General features: G+C 39.2%; 1 protein-coding gene across 4 annotated transcripts in view; it reads left to right on the forward strand.

The window, feature by feature from the left end:
* Window positions 1-11,850: 11,850 nt before the first annotated feature.
* The window catches only part of SH3D19 (SH3 domain containing 19), an 80,600-nt gene continuing 68,198 nt past the window's right edge, over window positions 11,851-24,252 (forward strand). For all 4 annotated transcript variants that reach the window (XM_021530209.3, XM_021530206.3, XM_021530207.3 and 1 more), the window contains exon 1: window positions 11,851-12,207. Coding sequence is in view for 3 of the 4 variants with exons in the window: in XM_021530206.3 (XP_021385881.2) it covers window positions 12,090-12,207 (118 nt within the window). In the remaining variant the exon portion in view is untranslated. The remainder of the gene's footprint in view (window positions 12,208-24,252) is intronic.

Here is a 24,252-nt window from a genome sequence, read left to right on the forward strand (position 1 = left end):
ATTATTTTTTATTTCCAGGATTAACACGTGAATCATCAGGAGATGCTTGGGGCATTTAGAAGCCAGAAATAAACTAAAATGTATAGCAGTTTGTTCTGATCCTCCCTTTCTCACTGCCACCCCCTGCTTTCTGTCTCTCTCACTTCCAACTCATTGTTCCTTAAAACTGTTTTTCCTCATTGTGATTATGTCACAGTCCTTCACCAATTATACAAGACAGTTCCTCTAGATGGTTTCTGATTCTATCACTTTTCCTGAATACTCATTTCTTATTCTACCATTTCTCCTGATTTCTCACTAGCCTTTAATGAAAGTGATATTTCTGCTAGCCTCAGGATTTCCTGCTTGAAATAGACTCTCAAGTAGCAGGTGTGTATTAGCCAGGCTGAGTGAAGACAGAGGAACTATGACAACTGGGGGCCTTTTAATCAATATTTCCAATATAAAAGGGTTCATTTTACAGGACTCTGGAAACAAGACATTGGCAAATCAAAAATTAAATCAAATAGACATAATTTTAAAAGGTTTTTACTTAGTTCAATAGCATCTCTTTGGCTTTCTTTCTTAGGAGTGCTGTAAACTTCTGGTTTTCCAGTTTCTTCTTGGCTTACTGTTTGTACTCTGATATCACTTTGCACAGAAAAAGATTGCCTCTTGCAGAGTTCAGTTGCATGTGCTGTTCAAGTGATCTGACAAAGATGAATGGTAATAAAAATTGTTCATCCTTTGAATGTGATTTGTATTACACTGCAGAAATTGTATATCAATATTGGATAGAGCTGTAAGGGGGCTATGCACAAGAAATATAGGGTTATATCTGGACATGATTTGTCATTCCCTTCTTGACACCACTCATTCTACATGCCTGTTCTTTATTTATAGGGAAGAATCATGCTGATATTTCAACATTCCTTCAACTCAACAGTTCAGAATACAATCACAAGAAAAGCAATGTGTGTACACGTGAATGGCCAGAGATTTATTTCAGTGGATTTTCCAAGAATTGAAAGGTAAGCCACAATGCTAATTTTACAGACAGGAAAGGTCAAATTTTAGGATTAAAAAAAGAAAATACAAATAGCATAAAAAATTCCCTTTACATTTTAGTAACAACTACAGGAGAAAACAGATGCTGTCCTGTCATGCAACATAATGTTTTATTTCATTTAGTTCTGGGCTTTAATTGCATTACTAAGGACAAAAGTCAATCTTAGCTTATTTCTGTAAATTATGTCTTCATTACTGACAGAAACAGTAATGATTATGTGTACACAAACAGATGCAAAAGACACAAATAAAAGTCATGCTATTGTAATTAGAAGGATGAAAAAGTGTATTAATTGAATTAGGCTTCAGTTAATTTAATTAACATGCCAGGGTATTGTGATCATGAGCACATTAAAGACATCTTAACAGTGATGATTTTCCATCTCTCATGCCCTCTTCAAATATATTTTTTGTCAAACATTAGGGAAATGTGAAAATTCATAGTGTTCCCTGAAAGTCTTGACCAAGTAATGATGCAGAATGAACACAATACTTCTGCTGGTAGAAGACTAAGAATGTCAAAGTATTTCAGAATATCTAAGATGAAGATTACGTCTTGCAAAAGCAAGATATTTTTGTATTTTGAGCTAACAAGAATCTTTGCACTCTTGAAAAAATTCACTTCCCAGGGAGAACAGGAAGTGTAATCAGGCCAGTAAATTTTCAGAAGCCTTGAACAAATTCCAAAAAAAAGACTCGGAATAGAAACATTCAGGCATATAACTTTTCCTGTTTTTAACATACCAATTGCAATGTTGGCATATGTGAACCTGTATAACACTAAGCAGTCTTTTTTTTTTTTTCCAACAAGATATTTTTCATCAAGAAACAAAAATAAAGATCCTATTTCAGGAATCTCTGGTTCAGCCAACATTATGCCAATATTATTTGGCTTAAGTTGCTAACAACTTGCAAGCTGGAGAATTAATAACTAGACTTCAGTTGCCACCATTCACTAATGAGGCTGCAACGTGACCTGTACACCTAACCAGCTGTGAATAAAACAGAAAAAGCACAAGACTCACTTACAACTGTCAAACTAAGGCATTTTCTTTAGTACTAATCCAAAGATGGATTATCCCTACTGCTGCAGCAGTACATCAACATTCAGCCAGTGTAAGCACCAGAGTAAAACAAGACACTGTTTACTCCAGAAGTTCTCACTATATTTTTTTCTTCTTGCTTTGAACATTTCCTATGTTTTGCCTTGGGACTGGATGATAAACCCATATTAATCCCTTTGGAAGACTGTATTTACTGTAATTGTGTGAGATGGACCAAGGACTTATCTGCATATTTTATATTATCCTTTTGCAAATTTTTGCATTACTTTCTCAGTTTTAAATCATTGCTTTGCCAATAGTAATTGTGTATGCCAAAGCTATCAACAGCAGAAAATTCCATATGTTGCTGCACAGATAAAATACAGACAAGAGAGTAACTCAAGCCTACCTTCTTTATATGCACCCCTCCAACTTCAGCAAAAGAGAGGGTGGTCTATGTAGATTTCATAGTTGAATTCTAGATCAAAAACTGTGTTTTAATTATATGTTCAGTTCAATCAGGACATCTCACTTGTTTTCTCTCATCTTGTAGGAAGTCTGAAATTGTTTGTCCAGGTACAAATTTGGTGCATGACCACATCATAGACTTTCAGAACACAAAAGCTTTGTTAGAACCCTGAAGGTTTTGTGGAATAAAGTTGTGTCTGAGAAAGCTGCTTCAGGACTGATAGGTTGTTCCTAGCTCCAGCACAGTGCTGAACACATGGCTTTTGTAAAAGCATCCCAGAAACTCCTTCTGACACTCTCTTCCTTATTTTCCAGACCACTGAACTCTTACTGATTGGGAATTGAACACTGTAGAGATCCTTTAAACAACTTCTGGCGTTTAGACAGCTTTGGGAAGAGGGGAGTTCACAGTAGGCATAAAAGATTTTTTCTTTGAAGCAGTTCCTGAATTGATAAAGTTATCCTGAGATAAGCATTTAGGGAATTTTGTCAATAAAGACAATTTAGTAAGTCAATGGGAACAACCATAAAGAGTGCAGAAAGCACAAGTGAGTGTCTGAAATTCTTTTTGCCCTACTAATTCCTGGATACCACTTCCTGTCCTTAGAAACAAGGAAAACTCATGTAATCTGGAGTGAGGCTTTTTTTTGGAGAGAGGAATAGCCAATACCTCCTTCCATTATGTAAAACCCCAAGAAATTCTACCACAGCTTCTCTCTGCCTTTCATGCTTTCCACACTCCTTAAGCTTTCTGCTCAGCAGCCCCTTGAAGAATGTGGCATTTCCTTTGAGCTAATGAAATTGCAAAAAGCAGCTGTGAGATTTGGACTGTATAAGGTGGTTTTCTGTGAGGAAAGAGTGCATTTTCTTTATGGGTAAAGGAATAAAGGTTGTGAAGAATAAACAGTATGAGTAGCTGTAGCTGAGAAAGACAGAAATTTGGGATAGGCTAGGAGAGTTACGATATATGCACATTGGGGAAAAGCAGAAGAGACATAAAGTGCCACAGAAAAGATGTAAGGGAAGTCTAAAAGTTTGAAAGTCTAAAAAAGTTTGAAAATTATGCCTTAGGAAAATCCAAGTTGTTTCAGTTTTCAGTTGAGAACTGTTGTATACAGGTTTCACCCAGAAACCAACTACTGTGAAGCTTTGCTTCAAGGTATGAGTTTACTGTGAGACATTTTCCATCCTTGTCAGGGTTTTGCCAACAGCATTCTGAAAAAAATGCTGTTTCATTAATCCATACCTCACTGGGAGCTCCAGGCATTAGGCAGATATTTGGATTTCACTTCACTGAATCACAGAAGGGTTAGAAGAGAGTTCTGGACATCATCTAGTCCAACACCTCCTGCCAAGGCAGGGTCACCTAGAACAGGTGACACAGGGGCATTTCCAAGTGGCTTTGGAATGTCTCCAGAGAGGGAGACTCCATGGCCTCCCTGTTCCTGTGCTCTGCCACCCTCAGCATAAAGACGTTCTTCCTCACATCGAGGTGGAACTTCTTGTGGTTTAGTTTATGGCCATTTCTCCTTGTTCTATCACTGGGTACCACTGAATGGGGTCTGGCACCATCCACTTTTATGACTAAACCAGGAAATTGGTTACTGTTCTACTATCACATTATAAACTTTAGCTTTGTATTTTTTTAATCATATGAACCCTTTTCTTTTGAATTATGCAATCCTATGATCACACTTGGTGAACATGGAAAAAATGCTAAACCTGGTGAATGTGTATATGTATATACAAAGTAATTAGCAGATAGAAAAAACAGGATAAGGCCTTCTTTCTTGCTATAGTGCTAAAGAAAATTCAACATTGAAGACTTTAGCAAGAGTTCATTGATACCAAAAACACCAGATTGCTTTGTAGTAGCAATGTATGAATAACATGAAACTGCTTCTGAGAGTCAGAATAAGGAATAGTTTTGGAGCTCAGTTTTTCATCTGCCTAAATAGTATGGATATGCCTTTGGGAGTTGTCAGCTCAGAAACTACAGTTGTTTAAATAAGTATTTTTAACTGGAGTGAAGGACCCCTAAAAGCTACAGTTGTTTAAATAAGTATTTTTAACTGGAGTGAAGGACCCCTAAAAGCCTAGCTAAAGGAATTCTTGCAAGCATGAGTGTGAAGTACATAAACCCTTTAGCTGATGTCAAGTCTTAAGCCTCTTTAAAGCTACTATGGAGGACCTGATGATGAGGATGCTTGTCATCATCTATTCCTCTGCTGACATTTGGTGATTAGAGTAAGGTTGTGGTGTAAAATTGAAAAAGACAGGAGTGACACTATCTTGTAGGATTATTTTTCCTTTCCCTTTAATTGCTACTGAGATGTACAGGTCCTTCCTTCTTATCAAAAAAATTGAAAAATAACACTGTTACATCTTACATCATGTTTGGCTGTCTGGCTTAAAATAAGCAGGTATCATCTACAATTTGTCAGGGGTCCTCGCCAAGTACTACATCAAAACTGTCAAACTGTTTTTTTCATTCAACTTTTAATAAAACAAAATTGTTCCAAGAAGTTGTGTGTTGTTGAATGTATCATTAAAACATAATGTCTGCAACAGATCAAAGTAATTTATTTTTAAAGTTGGAAACACATAATATTCTATTTGTCATAGTGTATTTTGAATTGATTTAAAACTTCTACATTAGAAAAGTGTTTTTCCATTAGTAAACATACAGTAATGCATCTAGACTGTTAGAACTTCATTAATATTAAACTTTGCAGCACTGAATTAGTAATTATCATACAAATATTTAACTGCAAAATTATTCTGTTGCTGTATATTAATGTTGCTTTGTGAACACTTCTGTTAAGTGTGAATTCTGTCAGTGTTCAGCACAAGAAAAACATGAGAGAATGCCTAAGTGCTCACAGGTGGTACTGTGGAGGGGAAAAAAATCCCAATCCAATCAACTAAACACACACCACCAAATAAAGAATAACAACCAAAACCAGGAGACTATAAATTTTAGTATTGAACTGCAAAGGTTCTGTACCTGTATGTCATATATATTTCCAGTGAAAGGCAGTTTAGATGACAGAAGGACAGAAGAAAACAAAATCAGAGCTACTTATACCTTTAGTCCATTTAGTACTATGAAAAACTCCTGAATTGACAAATTGACAAATTACTGCAAGAAACTCCTAAATTACCTGCACAAATTTATGTGCAGTGAAAAAACCAACAAATTTATGACCCCATTTTACCTTCTGAAAAATTTTTTAGTACTTTGATTGCTCTCTTCCATAAGTTTTCCCCTTGTCAGCTCTTTGCACTGAAGTGGAAGCTGCAGCAGGAAAGCTGCTGGACTCTCTCCTGGGGCTAACATTGTATATCTTTAGGTATTAGACTCACGTGTGTTCAATGTGGTAATACTTCTTACATCATGCCACTGCCAGCTCGCTTAGCACAACATCAAATTTATCCTCTATAACTTGGAGGTTATAGAGCAAACGAGCATATTTCAGCACTCAAACTGTGAATCAATTTGGCTTTGACAGCCTTTCATTCTAAGAAGTATTGACCTCTGAACCAGCTCTTTTCCCTTCCATGTTTTCTCACTTTTTTCTATTTCTTTTTCCTAGTCTTTCTAATCATGAAAGCAGTAGAAACAAATTTATTACCCCACCCATGATAAGATTAATAAAGGAGAATTATACTTTAGAAAGATGTTTGTTAACAGGACAGGAAAGGAAATAGCCCACAAAATTTGGAAAGCAGCAAAAGTAACAAAAATTATTTGTAAAAGTAATATTTAAAACTGAAAACTTTAAGAAGCTTTCTCTGAATAGGTTTTCCCCCTTTAATGACAATTTTCGATCTTTTGAAATTATTTAATTTGCTGCTTTCATGCAGAGAAATCCTTCTCATTTTTTGAGAACAGTCTCAAAATTCCTAGTTTTGCATCAAGGTGATTTTCCAGGGTTTCAGTAAGAAAGGTCCTTATTCATGGAAACAAATACCCTTCTATTTCAATTATCTCCATTAATCACAAAACCACTTACCTTTAGGCTGCCATCATGCTGATATGCTAGGAGCCACAAGTAGTTGTAAAAATGCAAGGAGAACCTGCATGTAGCTGGAGACATTTCAGGAAGCCTGCAGGCTCCTGATATGTCATTCTCCAGCTACACTAGAACTCATTGGATCAGCTAAACACAAATGGAGATCGAATTATCAGATCTTGGCCCTCACCAATGTCAGCTTCCTACACTGGCCGTATCGCTAACGTCATTCGTCTATTGAATGAGACCCTTGCTATTTTTACTCAGAACAAAAATAATGTTGTCATGTCCAAAGGGTACATTTTCCTCTTTGAAAATACTCTTTTTCATCCTTTGCATTTTTTAAAAATCTTTTGTCTGCCTTCTTTTGTGGTCTGAGGCTCCTGTATCTCAGCCAAACACTGATACATTCATTGCAGGCTTCAGCTGCTTTGCAGAGCCTAAATAGACATTGAGGCTACATGGGTGACTTCAATTAAGTAGTTCTACAGAAGTGACATTTTTTTGTTGAAAAACAGTGTCTTTTTGCAGGGCCAAACAAAGTGGCAATTCCAAAGATGCAAATCAGAACGAAATACTTATAAAATAATAACCACCAAGGCAGCTATTTGTAAGCATTGAGCAGAAAGTACAAAGATACATTTACCCAGTTATTTTCTTCTTTTACTCTACCATTGTGAAATTACAAGTATGTACACTACAGCAAAGAGGCATATGATAAAGTAAAATTTCAGTGAGAAATTTCCAGATTTTAATAAGCAAATTGCAGACTTTTTGAGACAGTAAAGTTCTTTTTCTTGGAGAAGTGTAGCTATGAAAATATACAAAAGCCTTTTATTCCTACGCATATGTATGCAGCAGAAATTCTCACTGAAGTAGAAGAATGCAATTATTTTTCCTTCATCCTGCCTGTAAGACACAAATACATACCACTTCTTGAAATGCCTTAGAACAACATTTGCCACATGCTGATGCTTTCCTCTCAACCACCATAGACTAGAGCAAGTGCTTTCCTTCTTTTTCAGGTTTTTTTTTTTTAATTCAACTTCTGCAACTTGCATCTATATTTACTTTCTCTTCTTATTTTGTTTTTTTTTTTAATAATTTTTATCAGTTTATTTGCTGAAAAGTAAAAGAGGACCTTGGTTCCTTGACTTTCTGAAGAGAATTTCCCACATTTAATTCCTTCTACACTTCAAATCATTTGTCCAATTCATTCTCCCCTCCTCTTTGTTTCCTACTTCCTTCAGGTCCATCAAGCAAGCAGCAGAAGTCTTTGTGTGTGTGTGTCTCTGTGTGTGTGTGTGTATGTGTGTTATGATCTGAGCCAAATGATCGCAAATTACTCTGTCTGGCCTAAGCTATTATTAGACTTGCCAGCAACTGTGGCTCTTTTGATTATTTCAACAGCTGGTTTTGTTGCTTGTCTAAAGATGCAAAAGCACAGCTCTCTCCTCCCCACAGAAACTGCTTACCCAGATAAAGGGCTGTGTCAGGATCTATTCCAAGACTGCTAAGGTAGATCTGCCATTGCTGCTCAATCTACCTCCTGCAGACTTGTTAAAGCCTACCTCCCTTCCTAGGTACCTCTATTACTTACACACCTTTATCAGGTATCAAGCCAGTGATGTGTGGCATTTGACAAAAAAACCTAAAGCTGTTTATCACTTGAAAATACCAACATAAACTAGAAGTGAGTCAAAGCTCACAGACAGAGCATGGATGAATGCATCTGGCAAGCACTCACTAGGAAATAATTACTTGCAAGAAATGGGGGCATTTTAAACCTAAAAACTTCTTCCAAGCTTGAATGCATATGGCATTCCTCAGGGGTCTGTACTGGGACTCATAGTGTTTAACATCACTGATGTGCACAGTGGCACCCAGTGAGTTTAGCAATGACACCAAGCTCTGTGGTGTGGTTGACAAGCTGGAGAGCAGGGATGCCATCCAGAGGGACCTGGACAGACTTGAGAGGTGGGCCTGTGCAAACCTCCAGAAGTTCAGCAAGGCCAAGTGGGAGATCCCACACCTGGGTTGGGACAATCTCAAGTGCAAGTTCAAGTGAAGAAACAATATGAGAGAATGGGTCAAGACTTCTCCTTGGGAGCAGGACGTGGGAGTGTTAGTGGATGAGAAGCCTGACATGTCTCAGCAATGCGTGCTTGCAGCCCAGAAACCCAACCATCTCCTGGGATGCATCAAAAGACAAACAGCCAACAGGTTGAGGAAGGTGATTCTCCCCCAGTACCACGGTCTGGTGAGACCCCACCTGCAGTGCTGCATCTGGGGTCCTCAGGACAGCAAAGACGTGGACCTGTTAGAGAGCATCCAGAGGAGGGCCACAAAGATAACCTGAAAGCTGAAACACCTCTCCTATGAAGACAGCTGAAAGAGCTGAGGTTGTTCACCCTGACAAAGAGCAGACTTTGGGGAGATCTCACTGTGGCCATACAGCACTTTAGAGAAGCTTAAAGAAAGGATGGAGAAGGACTCTTTATGTGGGCAGCTAGCAACAGGACAAGGAGGGATGGTTTTAAGCTGAGTGTGGGTTTCAATACTAGAAGGAAATTCTTTAATGAGAGGGTGGTGAGGCAACCCAACAGGTTGTCCAGAGAGGCTGTGAATGCTCCATCTCTGGAAGTGTTCAAGGCCAGACTGGATGGGGCTCTGAATACCGGGTCCCGGGAAGTGAAGTTGTCCTTGCCCATGGCAGCTGTGTTGGAACTGGATGACTTTTAAGCTCCCTTCCAACCCAAACTATTCTTTTGTTCCATTACTGGTACACTGGCAGTGTGAGTATGCCTATAGATAATTACCCTGAAGAATTCTATCTACTAGTAAGCAACATCCTTTTAGGAGGATTGAGCATTATTTAATACTTTTTGCTAAAATTTCAGAAATATGATTCAAGTATTTCATTGAATGCTGCCTTGTATTTTGTTTAAATGTTGTGAAATTTTCTTGTTTCCAGGACTACTGATTGGGAATTGTTTCCAGTACTGTTAGTTATTGCCACTTGAATCTTGTATCCATGTATGAATCGTATCTTAGTTTGATCTCTTCCTTTCTGGTGAAATTCATCTTCAAAATGTTACAGACATTTTTTGAATGGCTTCTCTAGCCCTAAATACAGTCACTGTCTCATGTGCATTTCCAGCTGGCAGAGCTTGATACATGGCCAAGCGGTTGCTTCAGGGACTTTATAATAAATTTTCTGTAATTTCATTATTGCACTTCCATTTTTAAATTGAACTTCCACAGTGATCACTAAGGAACTCTTGATGATTGTCAATATTAAACACTCTATACTCTATTATGTGATATTTTTGGAAATGTTTTCTTAGTAATAGCTGGAGCTACTCTGTTCAGCATGATTTTCTTAAGCCTAAATTTTGTCCAAACGTATCTTTCTATTTTATGTGCATGGAAGCCTCTGTGTCAATTTCATCAACAGCAACAAAAAAAAGGTTTAATCTAGTTTTTGAGGGCTCTTGGAATATGTGCTATGTTCCGTGGTTTATTTCTGGTTTTTCCTTCCTTAGCAATTTTACATTATACCAAGTTTCCTTTCTGCCAAACAGCAGTGGAACACATAGTACAAAAAGATATTTGGGAAGTGAAAAGTGGATGGTCCTTGTTGTTCTTTGTGGTTAATGGAGTTTAGGAGCTGAATATAGGTAATGCATTTTGGCTTTACAGTAGAGAACCAGAATACAAACAGCACACAGTTTGTTTTACATGTGAGAGTCACTTCTGTCTCTCACACATGCACATATTGACAGCACATACCTGTGACAGCAGTGCTCCACTGAAGAGTTTTGTATCGGCTCTAGGTCATTTATAAGGCATGTTGATTTTGCACTGAAATTTTTAAGGAGATTTCCTTGGACTACCATGCAATTTATTTGTGCAGAGGTCATCCAAAGCATGAAGCTTTTGAGAACATGTACCCGTACTGGAAGGTTTCATTTCTCTGTTACACAGTCCTGCGGTACATTCAGTTTTATTCCTGGCCTTACATCTTTTTACAGTATAAAGCCTTATGTCCTTCAAAGCATAACTATTATACCAATTGAACACTAAGAGCTGCAGTGGAAAAAAGCCTATGTTAAGGAACAATGATTGTAATGTCAAGCGCTGAAACACTAAAAAATGCACAGACCATCATTTGTATTCATGCATTATATATTTTTCAGTTTTGTGATGACTTTTTTTCAACCTGTACAATATGCATTATTCACTGTGAGAATAGAAGTTGCTCAGCATGTCAGCACAGATATTGCTCAACATTAGGATTACTCACTGTTTAGTTGTACCTTCCTGCTCTAATTTGTGGTCATATACTTTATTGGTTTACTGTCCCTTATTCACTTGCTCTGAAGCTGACTTTATCTTCCTTATATCTATTTTAGTACTACATACAATGGAATAATACGTAAAAACATTTATGATTTGGTTTTACAGCTACCATATGAAGTAAAGAAGCAATATAATTTCTACTTAGATATGGGTGACTGAGGGCCCTGGGGGTGGGGAGAAATTAGAGGTAAAACCACACCGGCGTCCAACTTAAAACGTGGCCATATTTTTCATATCACTACAGCTGTGTTAAGTGTGTACCTCACTGGTTTCAAGTAGGTCCTTCTTAAGTAGTTCAAACCACGGTAATGAACTCGGGCCAAGACACACATCCTCCTAGCCGTGAACCACAACTGCTGCCGGTCAAAAACCTGCCTGCCCCCAGCCCTCAGCCAACATCGGGGCCACAGTATGCTGCACCTACAATTCCCACAGCTCCCGGGGCTCCCGACTTTCTATGCACAACTGCCCTTGCCACCTCACAGGCTCACAGAATTGTTAGGAGGTCATCTAGTTCAAGCCCCCTGCCAAGGCAGGGTCACCTGGAGCAGGTAACACAGGAACGTGTCCAGGTGAGCTTTGTGTCTCCAGAGAGGGAGGCTCCACGACCTCCCTGGGCAGTGCTCTGGCACCCTCAACGTAAAGTTCTTCCTCACGTGGAGGTGGAACTCCTTGTGGTTTAGTTTACGGCTATTGCTCCTTGTTGTGTCGCTGGGTACCACTGAAAAAGAGTCTGGCATCTCCGTGCTGTGGTCACGAGGCGAGGCAGACCTCGCACCCTGTCGGCCCTTCGGCGGAGCCCGCCCGGGCCCGCCGCTCCCCGGCCCATCCCCGCGCGGCGCCCGGCGGAGCCGCCCGGCGGAGCGCGGCTGCCCAGCGCCGGCAGCCAGGTACCTCCCCCCGCCGCCGCCTCCTCCGCCCCCTTTTGTGGCGGTGCCAGGCGGCCGCCGGGTTTCCTGCTGACGCCGGAGAGCCGCGGATGGGCAGGAAAGGCCGCTTCTGCTCCCGCCTGGCCCCGCCGGCAGCAGCGCGGAGCGGTCTCCGGGAGAAGCGCGGCGGAGAGGGCGCAGGTGCGGGGCGGGCCCGGCGGCCGCGAGGGCCGGGCGGCCGCGCCGGAGAGAGCGCGCCGGTCATGGCAGCTCCCGCTTCTTGAATGCTGCCAGCTGCCCCGCCGCCGCCGATGGCCGAAGCCTGGAGGCTGGAGGAGGACGAGGAGGAGCTGCGGGAGCTCGGCAGGAGGCACCGGAGGGTCGCGCTGAGCTCGGCAGCAGGTGAGCGGCGAGGGCGCGGCGGGCCGCGGCGTCGCGTCCTTTGGGCTGGCCCTGGCCCGCTCCCCGTGTCTGGGTTCCTGTCGGGGGCTGGGCGGCATTGGAGGTGCCGCCCCAAGGTGTGCCGCCCCGGCGGCCTCGCCCCAGGGCAGCGCGGTTCAGCTCAGGTGCGCCCGGGCCGCAGGCGTGTGCCCGCGGGCCGCCCCCAGAGCCTGCTCCCGCTCTGCGCTCACCACAGTCATACAGTGGTTTAAGTTAGATGGGACCTAAAGACCACCCGGTTCCTACTCCCCTGCCGTGGGCAAGGACTCCTTCAACTAGACCAGGTTGCTCAGAGTCCCATCCAACCTGTCCTTGAGAACGTCCAGGGATAGGGCATCACAACTTCTCTGAGCAACCTGTTCCACCGTTTCACCACCCTGAAGCTAGCATGGGCACGTGCGGACTAGCACAGACATGTCCAGGTGAATAGGTTGCTCCATCGGGAAATTAAATGTGCCAAGGTAGAGGAACATCTAGATAGCAAAGTTGTTCACTTTCAGCCATTTCTATGTAGGTATGGACAGCAGGCCCCGTCAAAGAGGTGAGAACCAGTGCATCTGAGAAAGAATGGAGCTGGGGAGTGAGCAGATTGTCATTGTAGAGAAACATGGACAACAACAAGCTTTTGTTTGAAATTATGAACTCAAGTGGATCCTGGCAGCAGCTGAAATTATATAATTTGAAGATCACTGTTAATTGAGGGTCAACATGCGTGCCACTGTCCTGTAGTCACTGAGGTGTGAATGCAACATTTCTTTTTCTGTCAGTGTAAAATCCCTTCCAGAATGAATCATTTCATAATGTCTGTTTCCAGGTAAAATCTCAGCCATGCTACATAGTTGAATTCCAAATATTCTGATTTTTAGTAATTATAGTACAACTGTAACAATATAGCACCCTTTGCAATTCATGTGAGTTTGCATCCATTTGAGCAACAAGAAATTGAGTCCCTTTTGCAGTAGATAAAAACACAGCAGCATGAGGGATGCTAGAGGAAAACTGAACAGGCAGGCCCTGTGGCCTTTAGTGAGTGGCTCAAGTTATGCCAATGCCTGTACAGGTGCAGGATTAGCAGGACCCTATTGAAACCACTGTCCTTTGGCATGTCTGCAGGGTTTCACCTTGTATGGGGTAAAGTGCAGAAAATCAGTGTTGGTTCCTGCATGGTTTCCTCCAGAGCAAAATGTTTGTGCTACTGGTTATGATACCTGTTTTCCAAAGGTGTTTCTTCTAGATGTTTTTGTTAGCAGAAAACATAGAATTGGTTCTACAGTTCATATATGTATGTAACCTTTGCCACCTTCTTGTTGGACAAAGCTTGTTCCCAGAATTTGTCTTTGGCACAGTGCTATTAACTAGTAATGAAAGGTGTTTTTTCAATTTTTACTAGTATTTTTTCCTGACAGCCACCGATTGAAATGGGGCCAGCACTGTTTGTTTACCTTACTGGTGTAAAGTATGTGTGAATGAACAGCATTCTGCTTGAGCAGTCTCGCCTTCTTTCCATCTGTTTGCACATCTCTACGCTGGAAAACACTACTAAGACTCCCAGCGGAGTATTCTTAAGGCATCAATGAAGAATATCATCCAAAGTAGATGAGTTTGCTGCTCTTCCCTTACTTGACCTTTATTTACATACTTTTGTTTACAAACCTGTTGAAAATTAGTGGGGCTTTTTTGCATGTAATGTGTGGTTGCAATGGTAATATAAATAGGTCTTAACTAAGCCTGTGAGATATTTTGTTGTAGGGTTTAAAAAAATTAGTGGCACCTTAGCAGGCTGTCAATTTAAGTATTTCAGTCTGTTAAACCAATTGTGAATGCAAGCAGTTCAAATTTTTGCTATGTTCAGCCGGTGCATGTCGGTGTAAGGGCAATTGATCACCTTTGTCCTGCCAGTGCAAGGCATGTGTGCAAAGTGGGAGCTGAAAGGTGAAAGTTCACAAGGGCTTCTGACTTACTGAATGCTCAGACTTATTTAGCAGTGGTTTATTGGGGAAGCAGAGCTCAGGAGGCTCTGCAGTGAGGAAGTAGTATTTTCCCTTGAAGCCAGTTCCAGTTGTGCTGCACCATGTACTGCATTGCTGTAGGATGAAGCTAGCTAGATTAAGCTAACAGCTAGCTGCTGCTCTAGAGGTGTGATCTCCTTTGGGGATGTGCTCTTCTGCTCTCTCTTGTGTGTCAGCTCTGCTGCTCGTCCAACCTGTTGGTGAGTGAAGTCACTAGAGTTGTGGTTAGGTGGTAGCCTGGGCTGATGTACTGGGTGGCTGCTCACTCGGAGCCCCTTTGCTTGCTAGAGCCTGCACCAGCCTGTTCTGGTGTGTTGTCCAAGCAGAGCGATATTTTTCTAGTTCTCTTCAGTGGTTGGGAGTCTTCTGATTCAGCTCACTGTAATGGTTTTGGGTGAATGTTGAAGCTGGCACAAGGGAAAGAGTAGGAACATGCAGCCAGAGGGAGGTAAGAGCCTATGCCAGTCAGAAGTTAGTTTGGCTTAGATTGCTGTGAAACTGCAGCCTGAGAACTGTTAGAGACCTACTTATGGTTTGGGGTTTTGGGTTTTTTAAATTTGATTCACTGGAGGATTGCTTTGTTTTTTACTGTGTTGGGTTGGGGGCTTTTTTGCTGGTTTAATGAGCTGAAGATGCTGACTTAAGCAGTAGACTGCCAGAGCAGTTCTTGGAGTAGGGAAACTTGGAGGAATGAGATAAGTAAAACCATTTGTGTACATGGGGTAGTTGTAGATAGCTCAGGTGATGTGTCTGACTGCCTGTGTCTACCACACTGCATGTCATGATCCCAAGTCATGGCATTATTTTCTCTGAATTAAAGAAAGATTTTATTTGGCATGTTTTGGAAAACCTGTGAGAAGATATAATAAATAGAACAATTTGAAATTCTTCTAACAAAATTATTTTCCCTTTGAGAAAATGCTGATTGAATTTTATATATATGTATGTATGTGTGTATATATATATATATATATATATATATATATATAGGCTTTTTAGGTTATAGGGAGAACTACAACATATTCTTTGAAAACTGAGAATAATGAAAGTAGCTGCATAGGTTCATTAAAATTGAATCATCTGGTCACCTGCTCTGGGAAAGAAAACCACTTTTGTTGGAAACTTTTGGGGTTTTTAACTGCAATATAAATAATGTGATCTATTTCTACCTCCCTTGTTGCTTATTTCTGTCATATGCATTATTGTTCTGGGTAGTTATAGAGACCCAGGATATTTACTAGTTTGTTTTTATTTAGAATGTTAGTATTTTTACTTAGTTTGTTTTCAATAAATAATTTTTTTGTAAAATAAATAAACTTCTTAAAAACAAAAACAAAAACTGCCAAACAAGCCGTAACAACCTCACTAAAATGCTATTTCTCCATAGACTTACAGGTTCTCTCCAGTCTAACTCTAAACCTTAATCTGGTGTGCTTTCCTATTTTCACTACCTTTTTGTTCTGTGACTACTGACTACCGTGGACTTGCAGGAAAGTTTATAGTGAATGTAGTAAATTTTAGTTATGAGCTACATTGGTTGATTATCTGTCCTTACTGTCACATTACAACTGAGTACCACAATATTCTGATATTATCTAAAGTACATGAGAAATTTTTATTATAATCCGTATCTGCATTATTTCACTTTGAATTCTGGACAGTGTTCCCTGAGAAAGAATAGCCCATTATGGATATGGCAGAAATTTCCTTACTTAAAAATAAAATGAAATTACCAAATATGGAAGCTAGTAATGAAATTTATTTGAGTTGATAATGAAGACCTATGTGATTTTTTACTTTAATGTGTGGTTAAAAGTACAGGTGGTCAAGGCTTTAGTTTAATTTACTATTACTCTCTTTTATTTTACTTATCACAAATGATAGTCTGTGGTTTGCTCTCATACAATGGCTGTAAATTTTGAAGATGAATTTAACTGTGCTGATTGAAACATCTGTGGGTTGAGTTTTGTTGTTTTTTTTTTTTTTTCCCCCTTCCCCTAGTTCAGATGTTTCCTGGAACTTTTTGAACTGTAGTGAGCGCAGTTTTAGATTATGGGTGAAATCATCTCGTTTTGGTTGGTTGATTGACTGAGTGCTTTGGGATTTTTTATGCCAAAACAAGATTTAGTTCAGAGTCGGATCAATTCATTACACTCCCACAACTCCCACATCAAACTGGCACTGACTTGTTTTTGAAGCTGAGAACAATGAGCTGTATCCAGTATAAAAAATTAAGGCTGAATATTTCACTGCTCAACATACTGAAAGGTTGTAGGGTATATTTCTGTAGTGTGTCTGACAGAGTTCAGTGAACAGTAATTTGCAGGCATCGTGGACTTTTTAACAGATAAATGAAGAATTTAATACAACAATACTCAGCAGTTGTTCCCATGTAAATGCAAAACTATGTATTTGGCCTTGAGAAGTAAAGAATAAGGTGGTCTGAAATGCTTCATTAAATTCTTGGGTCAGAGATTGTTCCTGTGGTGATGTCCTTTAGGGTTCACTGGATCATAACAAGGACAACTCAAGCTCAGTCTTTCCCAAGAGGTGCCAGTGACCCTGGAGCTAGGAGAAAGCATGATAGGGAAAAGGGTGATTCGAAGACTTAGTTGCTTAACTGACTCTTATATTTAAGAAGTGGAAGGATCGGCATCTTGCAGAAGAGAAGTCAGCATTGTTCAGCTGGAAACTTCTTTCTCTGCATGCCTGTGTCCTTCAGTGCTGATCTGGAAATTGTTCTGCTTGTCCTTACCAAATGTAACCATTTACCCTCTTTTATTAAGAAAAGAGAAAAGTCTCCATCAGGCTGATAATTTGTTTTAAATAAATTAATAAATTTATCTGTGATCTGCTAGTCTGCCCATGTGTACACAGGAAGCCCTTAAAAAGAGAGCTAAGAGGAGCATTTAAGATAGGGGAGTGGGTGCCCCTCTTTTAATTATTTCTTTGTTTATCTAGTTAGCTCACAAATTCAAGAAGCGGTGGAGTTGATGGCCAGCTGAACATGACTTCCCTCTTTTCCCTGGGATTCAGTCTGTTTTGTTTTGATACTCCTGGTGCAGATTTAGGAGCTTCAGTTTTAACAACTGCTTCAGGCACCACCACAGTAAAACACTTCAGATCCAAAGAGCACAAATAATGTAATTGTCCTGTAATAATCTCTGACTGATGCTGGTATGTTGTATCTTGGAAGTATTAAGAAGATTATATGATTAGTCATTTTTCACAGTCCTTTGAAGTTACTGGGCACATTTCTATTATATTTCATAGTCTTTCTTTAACTGTAGGTTGCTTGAGGTAAGTATAAATACTAACTAAAGCTTTTTTTCTCTTTTTTATTTTTTTTTTTTTTTTTTTTTTTTTTTTTTTAATATAGCCTATACATGGAAGTTCTCCAACATATCTTGAGATTCAAGTTAGTGGCAAGAAAAAAATCTGCTTGCAGTTACTTGGCCAGGAGTATAGACTGAACCCCAAAGAATGTTGTGCCCCCTGAAGAAACAATGCTTCTAAAAATGAAGACTGGTCTTACAAAAATAATCAAATAACTTCTGGTAGTCAGTGAGGTGATTTCCTAGCCAAGGAAACTGTAGAAGGACAAATAATAATAATAAGTATCATTATTAAGTGATTAAATGGACCTATTTCATTTAGGTTAGAGCCAAAGCAAGTCACAGAAGTATATAACTTTGAGTTTGTAGCTAGAGAATGACCCATAGAACTGTGATTGCACAAAGACCTTGCAGCTACCTGTGTTGTAAGCAATCATTTCCTGTCAGGACAACAAATGATAAGTCTGCGATGTTGCATAAAGAATGGATAGACAGCGAAGCATAAAATGAGTCATAACCTCATTGCAAGAAGCTTTTACCAAAGTGGTTTTGTTTACAGAGGAAAAAAAATGTAATATTTGTAAATAAATTTGTTAATATTTGCTTTTGATAGTATAGCCTTTGTTGTCCCAGAATGGGTTCCTTCACCCAGTGTGCAAGAGGCCAGTCCACACAGACTTGAGGTATTTGATTTATGTAGTTCAGCTCAGAAAGAAAGTTCAGCTCTGAAATTTGCCGGTCTAAGCTGGCAAATTTATAAAGCCAGTACATCAATTATCAAAACTTCTCATTATTTACACATTTTGACAAGCACAGACATTAATGTTTATCAGCTATAATTTATACAGTTCTCTTATTAATTAGTATTTTATTTCTGTTAGTTAAATTACTTTCTTTTTTCTTCTGCTAATCAGCCCTCATGCTCCCTCTTTTGAGTATGTGGGTTTCTTGAGTTGGCTGTGAGTCAGTGGTTGTGGTCTTCCCCTTCCAGAGTTGCCTTTTACCTAGTTAGCACAGTAGTTTGATGAGTTTGCTTTGTTTCTTCCTCCTAATCTGGTTCCTGCTGGCATTATCTTGAACATTTTACCCAGTGTCCTTGCAGTCTATCAGTTCAGCATTCTATTATGATTCTGTTTTTCAAATTTTGTACTCTCATGTTCTCTCTCTTTTTTTTTCTTTTTCTATAGCTGAAGTCACTGCAGCATGTTAAGCTGCAATTACTGAGACGTTAAATATAATTTATCTATTTGGAAGCCGTGCATGACCTTGATTTAAAATCTGGAAACAACAGGGTAGTGGTGTTTACACTCTCCATTAAAAGTTTATGTAGTTCTGTGTGTTTTGCTTCAATAAGCATCTCACACAATATGTGCCATATGAAATTTTATTTTGATAGCACTAAAGTAATTTGCAATGAGCTTCTTTTTTTTGATGCTTATTATCTATAGTGAAATACAATGCTTTCACATTCTTCCATTTCTTTGCTTTGCTGACTTTGTGGCTATGGAAGTGTTGTCTGGAAGGGAGCTCTGGGGTACCTAGTCCAGCCTCCTTCTAGAAGCAGGCCTGTTGCCAAGGCTAGATCTGTCCCACCAAGGCTTTGTCTAGCAGTGTTTTGAAAAGTCTCCTGAAAGGGAGGGATTTACAGCCTCTGCAAGGCAACCTGTTCCAGTGCTTTACTTATTCCTAATGAAGAACTTCTGCTCACCTACAGCCTGAACCTCCCAAGCTACATTTGTGACCATTGCCCCATTCCATATTGTCCACTAACACTAGGAAGAGTTTGCATTTGTGATCTTTGTTGCTACCCTACAAGTAGCTGTGTGCTGTGGCTAAGTAGCTTCTTTGCCTTTTCTTTTCTAGCATAGAGGAGTCTGGCCCCTTCAGCCTTCTTATTGCATGGTGCTGCCTTGCTTATTCAGTTCATCTATACAGAAAAAAATCTAGTGGAAGTGTTGTTTTCATTGCTGGCCAAGATTTTTTACTCTTCTCTTGAAAAACAGTATGCACAAAAGGCACTGAAGCATTCCAACAGCAGATTTGGGATCACAGTATATCATCTGTTGAACTGTGGTTTATGCTTGGCAAGCATCCTTCCCTTTAGTGAAGGACGAAAATAAGTTTTATGAGAAAACATAGATTTAGTGGTTAATGGCACATACAAAAAAAAATTCCTGGTTTTCCCCTCAACTTTGTATCAATTTTGACAGACACAGAATCTTATGTATATCAATATTTTTTAATTGACCACTTCATGTAGTGCTGTTATATTCATTTGCTTCAGGTGTTTTAAATCTGTGGAGATTTGTATGAATTTAATGTGTTATTCTAAAAACATCAATTTGACATTCTGACTTGAGAATTTAGAATCTTCTGACAAAAATTAATGGAATGCTAAATAAGATGCTTCAAAGATTCACCTGTTTGGTTTAGAAATTCTTGCATGTGTTACAAAACAAATATATTCTTGCTTTCCTGCTTTCTATGGTTGTATTTGGGTCCAGCATGAAAGGCTGGATGACAGTAAGGCTGATAAAGGTTCACTCTGGAGTAGAAGCTGAATGCAACAAATTTTACTGTTAATTTTTTTCATTTCCCTAAGCTTTTAAAGAGGTTATAGCATTTATTTTGTGTGTATGTGTTGTGACCTCAGTCATCTTGTTCATGATTTTGAAGAAAGTATGATTGGATCAGAACATGCTAAAGGTTTCAAATGATTGACATCATTACTCCTGTGGTTAATAGTGGGTGCACTGTCAGCCTTTCAGAGCTCTGCTAGTAGTTTGTGTGTCACAGCACACAAACTAAAAAAACAAATGTCTTCAGGAAAGTCTGCAAGAAACACCTCCCAGGATTCAGTTTTTACTTCCAAGAGAAATTCCTTCCCCTCTGCAGTCAATTTCTTAGCAACTTCTGGGAGGCCACATATGAAAGGCCCTACTAAATTGCTGCCAATGGATTTATCTTTCACTATTTCAATTCCTTTTTTGAATACACTTAGACTTTTATTCTTCAAATCTTGCATGGTAGTATGGAACACAGTCATTCATTATATGAAATCAGTTACTGCATATTGGTTGCTGTTTCTGCTGGATAATCACTGGTTCTTGAATTATGATGATGAATTTCTTATCTGTATTCTGCTTTTTAATGTGGTCTTGATCATGGTGATTTACTTCCTTAAAAGCTTAGGTAAGTTTTCAATTTTTAGGTAAGTTTTCAATTTTTGTTTACTACAAAAGGGTTTCTGGTCCATTCTCCTTCTAGACAGAATATTGTATATATTAAAGAAGCTGTTTGACATTTTTCTTCAATTATAGCATTTAGATTCTGTTTATAAGAGATAAGTTAAAATTAATATAATTTGTTTTCTAAAGGTGATAATTTTGTATTCATCATTAATTCATTCTTGCATTAAAAACTGAGTTCTCAATATCACAAATCTATACATGAAAATGGATTCAGGTTGTTCACATCTCTGCTAAATAATTTAAAAGAATTTTTGAGTGTACAGTGTGTTGTGATCTTATTTGTTATTAAAATACTGTTCTTTCATCCTGTTGGAGAGGTGGGACATAAATGTCTGGAAACAAGCTCAGCATTTCAATAACTTTCTCATATTAAATTACTCAATTGATGTGCTGTATCTCCACACTCCATTGTGAACACTCCATTGATGTATGTTCTATAGCTGCACTTTTAACTTTAGGGTACAAAACTAATAGAAATGTGGGACTTGGCATCAAAGTAGAAGCTTTATAAGAAGTCTCTCTCCTTCTGCCTGGTACTTGAAGAACTACATTGTCAGGTGCCACAGTTCAACTGACACCAAATGCTGTACACTTTGTCATTTGTACATCCTTTGCAACATCCAGTGAACTTCAAACTGGCATGATTAAATTCACCTGAGAATGGAGTTCCAGTTTACCATGTCTGTTGTTTAAACAGGTCAAGCATGCTTGGATAAGCATCACTGCCACCATGGGACAAATAAAACTGAATGATGAGATAGGATAATGCTGCAGACCTGATGTATTCAGAGTGTATCAGCTTAATTTTATGGAAAAAAAAAAGTTTTTTCTGTTCTAGTGTGCAAAGCTTCATGCAGGTCACCAGTATCATCTCTGGGAAATACATGGTAGCAGCTGCCATGACATTAGGCACATTTCATTTCTGTAATTGCTGTCTACTAGCTTGATGTTTGTGGATCCATTATCAAGAACTATTTGAAGTGTGCCATTATGGTATTTTGGCACTATAGCAATGCAGAGGTACTTATTAGTATATTTACAGAGGTTGAATGCCTCTGACAGGATCTGTAGCCTTTTTGTTGAGTGTATAGAACTGGGGAGAGGTCTAGTAAGACATGGGAGGGTAGTTATTTCCTCCAAGGTACCAAACAACTGGAACTCTTTCTGCCAGCATTACCAGTGTCCAGAAAAGTTGTGCTTATCTGTGGTAAGCACAGGATTCTTTGTTTTGAGGGTTTCTTAATGCTTAATAACTTTGCCATCCTTTTTCTTGGTCAAAGCAGATTTTTGAAGCCTCTCACTGACTGTAGGTGAAACTGCTTTGTGTTACCAGGAGTAGCACCTGAATAGATGAAATTTGCATTTAGAAGACTGAGAACAAGATGCAATAGCCTTATGTCCAGGGTAGAAACAAGTAAAGAATGACTTACAACAGCTGTACAAGGTAATGTCATGGTGCAGGGAATCCAGCTGTACATAGTGATTACTGTCAGGATGTTCTTCCAGGACCAAAGGGCACACATATGCAAATTTACATGCACACGTTAGGCCAGTAATGAAGGACTCTGAGGTACCTTAAAGGGGACATAGTAGATGTTTAACACCTTGGAGTAGATGTGGATAAATTCAGTGCACACCTCAGTAAAATGTCTTCAGAATGCCAGGTGATTCACATATTTAAAAACTGGATGCTGATCAATACATTATTAAATAATATGCTTTAAAACATTACATGCTTTAATAACAGCAAAGTGCTGGGCTTCCTGTTCTGTGGAATAGTGGTAGAGAGTTGCACAACTTATGTGCTAAGCATGTGCTCAAAGGTGATGGATGTGGGTTATCTCAGGGTACAACAATTTATTCATATATGCCACCATCATTAAATAAATCCATTTTTTGCACGTTCACATTAATCCCTTTTATGATGTGTCTAGGTCTTGTAGTCTTTGTTTGATGATAGAGTGCAAGAGTCCTTTTTGGGAATAATCCATTTTATGGTACTTCAGACAAATCCTGTGCACATGAGAAGCAATTGTTACATTCAGTTTCCTAGAGTATTTTTATTTCTGTGCTGGGCAGAATTACTAATGTCACTGGAGGGAAAATATTCTGTTAATAGGCTAATTTCAAATTCATTTCCCTAGAAAATTAGTACTTGTAAAAAAATCAGTGATATTTAAGACTCTTCTCATTAGGTGAACTGGGTAAAAATCTTGGGGATCCTTTAATCATAAATAGTGACAACGATTCATAAAATATTCCAAGAACAAGCTACTGAGTATTTCAGTGGCATCTTAAGAGAAATAAATACTTTCATTTGCCTGGTACATTTCTTCTGTTTTTAGAGATGCTGCTTTTTTTGTGGTCGAGTGTCCTTTCTTTTCATACATTATTTTCTTTCTCTCTGTCATTTCATCTCCCTAGTTTCCAGATTTCTCCCACAGTGCATACCTATGCACTTACTTGCACTCACTTATCATGTCTGATATCTAAATTGAAAGCAGTGTCACCTTTATTCTGTCAGTGGCTTCACAGGATGAAATAGTCAAGAAGAAATTTTCTTGTTTGTTTTAAAGCCAAATTAATTTCCTGATATACAGAAGGGGGAATATCTTCTGAATTGCTATTTAGCACTTTATTGTGAATCCATGTCTTGCCCACATTGAATATGACACAGCTTCCAAGTGCTTAATCCGTAAGATTACACTGGAGAGTTTTGTTGTTGAGGTTTTCGACCTCAGCAGTGTATTGTGACACGTGAATGAACCTACACAGAGGTGTTTAAAGCAGGAGGCGCTTTTGGTGCTGGATGTTCTGATTCTCAAGCAGGGCAAACCCCTGAGGAGGAAAATAATGGAATACATTTAGATCTTTCATATTGTGTATGAATGCTTATAAGCTGGTCTGTTAATACAGTGTCAGAATGACAAGTTTATTCACACACATTTTTTGCATGTGTATTGGCACCCTTTGACAGGCAGGCAGAGGTAGGACTGAGAGAGCTCTGTGGTCTAGCTGAGAAATATGCAGAATCTGTGCAGGCATGCTAAATCTGATTTGGGAAGAAAATGGTAGCACGGTGCTCTTGAAAGATAATTTCCTTTTAATGGCAATGCTAGCAACATCAGAGAATTATTTTTCAGAAATGTAGATGTAACATTTCGGAAATGCCTGGAGAGAAACATATTTTGTGGTTATAAGTCTTCTGTTCATCAAAATGTTGATTCAATTGATACTTTCCTTATGAAAGTATAAAAAATATTAAGTAGGAGGGCTCATCTAGAGTAGCTCCCACTGTGATTATGGTGGTGTACTGATACCTGTGTCTAGTTATACCTGGTGTTCCTAGTCTAATTACATTGCACTGATCAGCTGGAGTGTCTTTTATGAAGATGTAGGGATTTGTATTTT

The sequence above is a fragment of the Lonchura striata genome, chromosome 4 (genome assembly GCF_046129695.1).
Source record: "Lonchura striata isolate bLonStr1 chromosome 4, bLonStr1.mat, whole genome shotgun sequence".
Taxonomy (NCBI): Eukaryota; Metazoa; Chordata; class Aves; order Passeriformes; family Estrildidae; genus Lonchura; species Lonchura striata.